Below are 7,730 nucleotides of genomic sequence, written 5' to 3' on the forward strand. Positions count from 1 at the left end.
TCCCTGGTGGCGCAGTGGTTGAGAGTCCGCCTGCCGATGCAGGGGACACGGGTTCGTGCCCCGGTCCGGGAAGATCCCGCATGATGCGGAGCGGCTGGGTCCGTGAGCCATGGCCGCTGGGCCTGCGCGTCCGGAGCCTGTGCTCCGCAACGGGAGAGGCCACAACAGTGAGAGGCCCGCGTACCGAAAAAAAAAAAAAAGATTTGTTTGAGAACATTCATAGCAACTTTACTTTTAATAGACAGAAACTGGAAACAACCCAAGTGTCCATCAGTAGGAGAGTGGATAATGGATAAATGGATAATCAATAAACAAACTGTGGTATTGTCATACAATGGAGTACTACTCAGCAGTAAAAAGGAACAAACTACAGGTACATGTGACAACGCGGATGGTTCTCAAACTCATCAGGCTGAGTAGAAGAAACCTTATACAAAAGACTTCATACTATATGATTTCATATATATGAAGTTCTGTAACAGGCAAAACTAATCAATGATGGAAAAAAATCAAAGCAGTGCTTGCCTCTAGGGGTGAAAGGAGGGGATCGCCTGGGAAGCGGCAAGAGGAAACTTTCTTGAGTGGTGGTAATGTTCTACATCTCAGTAGGGGGCTAAGTTACGCAGTTACCTTTGTCAAAACTCAGCAAATATATTTGTGTATTTCATCGAACATATATGTTACTTCAAAAGGAAAACAAAAGAATAATAAACAAATATTGAACTCTAGTTAAGGATGGGTATGTGGAAGGTGCTTACGGGTGAAGTGTACTGATGTCTGCAACTTCAAAAAGAAAAGACACTGGATAGAGAGACAGATGGATAGGTGAGGGATGGATAAAGCCAGTATCAGAAAACATTAGCGGTAGAATCTGGCTAGTAACAAGGCACCACTGGAAAATTCTATCAACTCCGCTCTATGTTTGAAATTTGCATAAATTTTTGGAAAAAAATGTATCCACAAAGTTCCATATCCTGAATGGAGCCAATTTTTTTTCAAATTTAAAAGCCTTCGTTGGAGGAAGGCAGACCTCAAACCCAGGTAAATATTTCCTGATCACCTACTATAATGCCAGGCACTGTTTCAGGCCAGGTGAGGAATACGAAGAGGAAGAATACAGCCCTCGCCCTCAAAAGGATTGTTGGGGCCATCTGACGAGCACACATATCACTGTTATCCTATGCTGTCGAGTTGCTAAGGACAGTGAGATTTCATCTAGCTGAAAGAGTGTCTTAAAAGTTCTCCCCACAAAAAAGCAATGATCATTATGTGAAGTGATATAGGCATTAGCTAACGCTACGGTGGTAATCATATTGCAATACACATGTACCAAATCAACACATTTGACGCCTCAAATTTACACAGTGTTACATGTCAATTATATCTGAATAAAAAATAATTTGTAAAAAAAAAGAAAAGGTTTCTGGTATTGGAGACATGTGGGTAGTTATTGCTGCAAGTATGATTGGAAGGCGTCTTCAAGCCAGAGCACAGAGAGTCTTGAAGTCCACACTAAGGTGATAATTTGTCAATCTGATGGGGCACATTCAAGAATTTTGAGCCAACAAGTGGCATCCTTAGAAAATTGCTGGGAGAAAGGGGCAGCTGCAGTAGATAGCATTGCTTTAGAGGAGTCAGCAGGCGAGGGATCTTTTCATGTACCTGCTAGGAACACAGGGAGCAGTGGAGGCATCCACAGGGAGGAAGGGGGTTCAGAAAGACCTGGGACAGCTCTGAAGTCCAAGGAGATGAGATCTTGGTTTCATCTTCTGGGAAACGGGAAGCTATTTGGTCTGTGCCCCTCTCCTACCTCTTTGCCCCATGATGTTGTGCCTCTGTAAGGCTATACTGGGTGTTTACAGCCAGCATCTATTCTGATTGTTTGCTAGTCCATTCTGATTGGTCAGTGTCCAAGACATAGGGCTGTTAGATAGATTTTTTAATATTTATTTATTTATTTATTTTTGGCTGCGTTGGGTCTTCGTTGCAGTGCGCGGGCTTTCTCTAGTTGTGGTGAGTGGGGGCTACTCATCGATGCGGTGCATGGGCTTCTCAGTGTGGTGGCTTCTGTTGTTGCGGAGCACGGGCTCTAGACACGTGGGCTTCAGTAGTTGCGGCACGCGGGCTCAGTAGTTGTGGCACATGGGCTTCAGTAGTTGTGGTGCACGGGCTCAGTAGTTGTGGCGCACAGGCTTAGTTGCTCCGCAGCATGTGAGATCTTCCTGGACCAGGGCTCGAACTCATGTCCCCTGACCTGGCAGGCAGATTCTTAACCACTGTGCCACCAGGGAAGTTCCTGTTAAATAGTTTTAATATCAACCCTACCCACCTCATAGGGTTGCTGTAAGGTTAATTAATAGCACATGCTAGGCATTTGATAAATGAGATCAGGGACTATATTTAATGTTCCAGTATGTGGCCTGATATAGGGTGACCCCAGCACAAGCCCACCAAGACCCCCAAGAAATCTTTAAGGTAGGCACTCGAAGCCCCTGGGGTGCATTCCAACCCATAAATATTGATCTTTATCAAACCCCAGTCCCCCCACCCCAAATATAGCATATATTCCCATAAAGCAGCTGAGAAGCCCCAGCTGGACCCAGGAACTATCCCATTTACTCTCCTCCCTCTTTTGAATAAAGAGGGATCTTCCTTTTTCGAACAAGGCTTTGGACTCTAGTATTTGGGTCCAGAGTCAAAATTCTCTCCAGGGCTTCCCTGGTGGCGCAGTGGTTGGGAGTCCGCCTGCCGATGCAGGGGACACGGGTTTGTCCGGGAAGATCCCACATGCCGCAGAGCGGCTGGGCCCATGAGCCATGGCCGCTGAGCCTGCGCGTCCGGAGCCTGTGCTCCGCAACTGGAGAGGCCACAACAGTGAGAGGCCCGCATACCGAAAAAAAAAAAAAAATCTCTCCAAATCAGAATTCTTGCTGGATTTCATGCCCACTGCTCATCCCACTCCAGATCCTGGCACTTGTCCCCCGTTCACAAAGAAGTGGCTGTAAGCCATCAAAGCCACAGACAGTTCACCAGTGTGACTTGTTCACTGATGTGTCTCTAGGACCCAGCACAGTGCCTTGCACAGTGTAACATGCAACAAGTGTTTGTTGAATAAATGAATGAATGAATGAGTGATTCATTCTGGGTCTGTAGTTGGTGCTTCACGAAGACTTTTTTCCTCCCCTCCCTCAGAGCGCATTGTGGCTTTGCCAACCTCCTGGACTCCAACAGTGCTTACCATCTGTGCCCGTCCTTTGGCAACTAGCCAAACTCAACTCAGTTCAATTCAACCAACTTCCATGGAGCTGCACTATTGGCAGGAAGCATTCACAGTCTCAAGGAATGGTGAAAGCATTTCCTAGCCCATGGCGCCTCAATTGTACTTTTAAAACAACCTTGGCATGGAACAGAACCTTTTCCAAGACTTTTTGAAAGTCTAAATACATGATTATAAATTACTTCCCTTTGTCAACACACTTGATTACCGTTCAGGAAATAAGTGAGTTCTGGACAATAGATCAACAGATGATTATGGGGCAGGTATGGGACAGGTGTAGAGGGGCTGGAAGTCTGGGGAGGAATGAGACTCAGTCCTTGTCTGATGGATTCGGACTTTCATTAAGTGTGGGGAGGAAAAGGAGGTTGGCATCTCAGCCATTCAGGGCTGGGATTGAAGGGATGTCCAGCAGCTCCTTGAGTGAAAAGAAAGCCAGAGTCTCCCACACACACACCTGTTGTTTTTTTCTGAGGGTTGGGCCTTTTTAAATTTTATGACTAGTCTCCATTCCTGTTTCCACCCCCTTCTATACATCTCTTGCTTCCTATGCCAGTCTTCTGTAAATTTCTAATTTGCTTTCTCTCTGGTAATTATTTATTTTAATGGAGTTAGAATTGGCCTTGTATGTGTTCATTAAAACATTATCTTTAAGAGCGAGAACCTGGAAATTAATCAGAAATCTTACAATAAGAGCTAATTTAAATACATAATAGCAGATCTATAGTCTGGAATACTGTATAGGTAGTAAAATGATGTTGTAAATAATAGTAATTGACACGGGGAAAAATTACCAGTATCTTGTTAAGTGAAAAAATAGGCTACAAAACAATGATGTATAGTGCCTGTGTGTGTGTGTGTCCATGTGCAACACATGTGCGCTCTTGTGGACTTTTCTTATTGGTGTTTTTCTGTGTTTTCCAAATTTTCTGCACTGAATGCTGCAGTCTGAATTGGGGCACTATCAAGAGGGGTGCATTGTAGGGACTCTGAGAGCACAAATAAGGGGAATCGAGCAAGACTTCCTTTTGTGAGTGTATTTTGAGGAAGGTGAAAGGCACAGAGTATTGGAGACGAACTCGAGGAATATGCTGTTTTTCAAGTGCCAAGGAAGAAGGTGGTGTCTACTGGTGGTGAGGACTTCAGGTCCATCAGAGAAGACTGGGCTCCATTAAAGAAGCAGTGGGGAGCAACTCTGGGTCTCTGAACACAGGGGTGAGTGGATGGAAGTGGTGTTGGCGGAGGATTAGTCCAGCCATAGCAGGGTGGACTGGGTTGTAGGCAGGGTGATCTGCCAGGAGACTCTCAGTTTGCATATTTGACCTGAGGTAACGAGAGCTTGGATTAAGGTTGTGGCAATAAAACCAGAAAGGAAGGAGTGGATGGATTTGAGAGATGTTACCAAGAAAGAATCAGAGCTAGAGATTCAAATTTGGCTAAATATATGCCAGGTGGTAGGTGAAAGCATGTAAGGAGACACTTTCCAAGGAAATGGATGTTAAGAGAGAATAGCTGAGGATTGAGTCTTGGGGAATTCCAACAGTTAATGGGAGGAGGAAAGAAGAGGGGCCAGCAAAAGAGACAGAGAGTGATACGTCAGGGAGATAAGAGGAGAAACTTGAGAACTCAATGCCATGAGAGCCAAGGGTAGGACAGGAAGGAGTGGGTGGTTGATGGTATCAAATTCATCCTTGAGGTCAAAGATGCAAATTGAGCAGAGACCCTTAAATTTGGCCGGGAGGCCGCTGGTGAACTTACTTACAGAGAGTGGTTTGGGCAGAAAGCGCTGGACTCTAGAAGGTTCCAGGGAAGGGAGTGGTGGGGAAATGGAGGCAGCCCATGTGACAAGAGTCATGTGTTATGACAGAGAACAAGGTCAAACTTTATTATTCTAGACCTGCTGCTCAACCATTTGAATCTACTGGCTCATAGGCTGTTGAAAATACAATACACGTTTAAATGATTGTTTTTATGCTACAGTGAAGGGACTTCTTCCTCCCACTGCCCCAAACCAAAAAAAAACCCTAGAGATTCTGGGCATGTTTTAACAGATCAGAGGAGTCTTTTAGCTTAACAGTCCTGTCTCTAGGTTGGTACTGCTTTGAGAATTTCCTAGCTGTGTCCTCTGTCGTTAGTCATGCCAACTCACTTGAACAATTCTTCCCTGAGCCCCTCTGAGGCGAGGACATTGAGGCAAGGTGATTAGGGGGGAGCCAGTGGTCAGGGGCACGTGGAATGTCTCTAAGATGTATGTAGAGGCTGTTAAGCAAGGCTCCGTTTGAGACCCTGGATATAGTTTGGTGCCAACCTCACTCCAACACACAGAAGGCTACAGCCCGGAGTGGACAGTGGGCTGAAGGGTGACTGAAGCAGAGGCATCAGAAAACCTCCTTTTTTTAACCCATGGCCCCTGAAGATTGAATGGTCCCTGGACCGAATGGTCTTGAACAGGCACCTTGGTTTGCAAGGGATACATAAAGGCATATAGCTTTGTTTCATTCCTTCTATTACTTGGCAATCATATACAACCCGACCCGACCAGCACTACTTCATTTTTTTTCCTACTCGCTGTCTAGAAATCAATCCTTTGAGCACTTTCCCTTTGTGAATCCCAGTCTGTTTCCAGTTTGACCTACTATGGATTTATTTGTCTTAGTGACTTGTTTTCCCCTAAAGGAAGATACCCTCTGAGAAAAAAAATGGCTGCCTCACGAGCCAGCAGGGCCTAGACCTGTTCCCAAGCCCCAGAGAGGCACAGAACCGAGTATCTGGCTAATTGCATGTGGAGGTAAGCATATTGTCTAGAACTGGCACTTTTCAGATCCCGAGACGTCTAGGGAGTGTAGCCACAGGGCCTTTTAAATGTCCCTGCTCCTTTTAATGGAAGAACTTGGTTGCATTTCTGGGAAGATGGCTTGCCGCCCACGGGAAACAGGGTCATATCATGGATGGTACACTCACACGCTAAGATGTGGAGGCCCCTCTAAAAATGTGATAGGAAATCAGAGCAGGGGTACTTCCCAGGGGGCTGGTATAATATCAGAAACCTTTTTTGGAAGCCCCGGGCGTCCTACTCCACTTCAGTCACCAAATGTGTCCTGAGCATCTTCTGGATAAGATGCTCACCTCGGTCCAGGGGAAGCCGTGAGGGCTGGAAAGATAGGCCAGGGTTCTTGTCCATGGGAGTAATCACCCGTCCTGAGATGTGGACCCGCGGTCTCGGCTGCCGTTTCGTGAGTGCTGATGGAACCCCGGTGCAGGACCCGCCTCGTGGGGGCCAGATGCTGTATCTGGGCCAAAGCTGGGCCTGCAGGGCAGGTGGCCAGAACGTGGAAGGAATTCTCTTCCGCAGCCCGGGGTCTACGCTTGGCCCCAGCGAGCCGCCCTGCCAGCCTCTGCCGCCCGGGGCCCCGCGCATTCCGCGCGCCCCCGCCCCCTCCGCCCCTCTCCCGGCCTCGCCCCCTCCCTCGTCCCCTTCTCCTCCCCCCACCAGCTGTCCCCTTTCCCCGGGGCGGCGAGACAGCCGGAGCCTGGGAAGAGGCGGCTTCGGGCCGAGGGGGCGTGGTGGGGAAGGGGAGGAGGCGCCGGGGTGAGGGGATAAGGAGGCCCGGGCGGCGGGGTCCCCCAGCCACTGCGTCGCCCGCCCGGGAGCCGGGTGCAGCCGCCGCCGCTCGCCCGCATCCCCTCGGCCCGGCCCGGGGGCAAGGTCAGCAGCGATCTGGAGCCGCCGTGTCACTCCCCGACAGCTATGAACTGCAGCGAGAGCCAGCGGCTGCGGACCCTGCTGAGCCGCCTGCTGCTCGAGCTGCACCACCGGGGCAACGCCAGCGGCCTGGGCGCCGGCCCCGGCCCGAGCATGGGCATGGGGGTCGTGCCCGACCCCTTCGTGAGCCGCGAGGTGACCAGCGCCAAGGGCAACGACGCCTATCTCTACATCCTGCTCATCATGATCTTTTACGCCTGCCTGGCCGGAGGCCTCATCCTGGCCTACACCCGCTCCCGCAAGCTCGTCGAGGCCAAGGACGAGCCGTCCCAGGCTTGCGCCCAGCACGAGTGGCTCCCGGGAGGTGCCCCGGCCGCCGCCGACGCTGAGACGGCCGCCGGATCGCCCGCCGAGGACCGCCGCCCGCCCGGCCCCGCCGGGCTGCCCGCCCCGGCCCTCGTCCGGGCCGCCGAGGGGGTCTAGAGCCGCCGCCCCAGCTCGCTGGCTCGCCCGCGCCCTCCTCAGCTCGCTCATCCCTGGGCGCGGCACCCGCCTGCCTTGCCGCCTTTTCCTCTCCTCCCCTTCCAGGGCTCTCCTCACCTGAGGCCCGGACAACGTTGAGAGGCCAGGAGACCTTGTCTGGAAGGCCCTGGAAGAAGCACCACCCTACCCCCTCCGGGCCAGCCCCTCCCTCCTCTCCCCGCCCCCACCTCCGACCCCGCACAACCCACTGCACTAAACTGCCTCTGCTCT

At 50.3% G+C, this 7,730-nt stretch overlaps 1 protein-coding gene across 1 annotated transcript; it reads left to right on the top strand.

The window, feature by feature from the left end:
- The first annotated feature begins 6,933 nt into the window (after positions 1-6,933).
- KCNE5 (potassium voltage-gated channel subfamily E regulatory subunit 5) lies at positions 6,934-7,460 on the top strand. The gene has a single exon (XM_030835715.2). It carries the CDS (start codon positions 7,023-7,025, stop codon positions 7,458-7,460), a length of 438 nt encoding a protein of 145 aa, XP_030691575.1. The 5' UTR covers positions 6,934-7,022.
- The last annotated feature ends 270 nt before the right edge of the window (positions 7,461-7,730 follow it).

Source organism: Globicephala melas, chromosome X, assembly GCF_963455315.2.
Source record: "Globicephala melas chromosome X, mGloMel1.2, whole genome shotgun sequence".
NCBI classification, from domain to species: Eukaryota; Metazoa; Chordata; class Mammalia; order Artiodactyla; family Delphinidae; genus Globicephala; species Globicephala melas.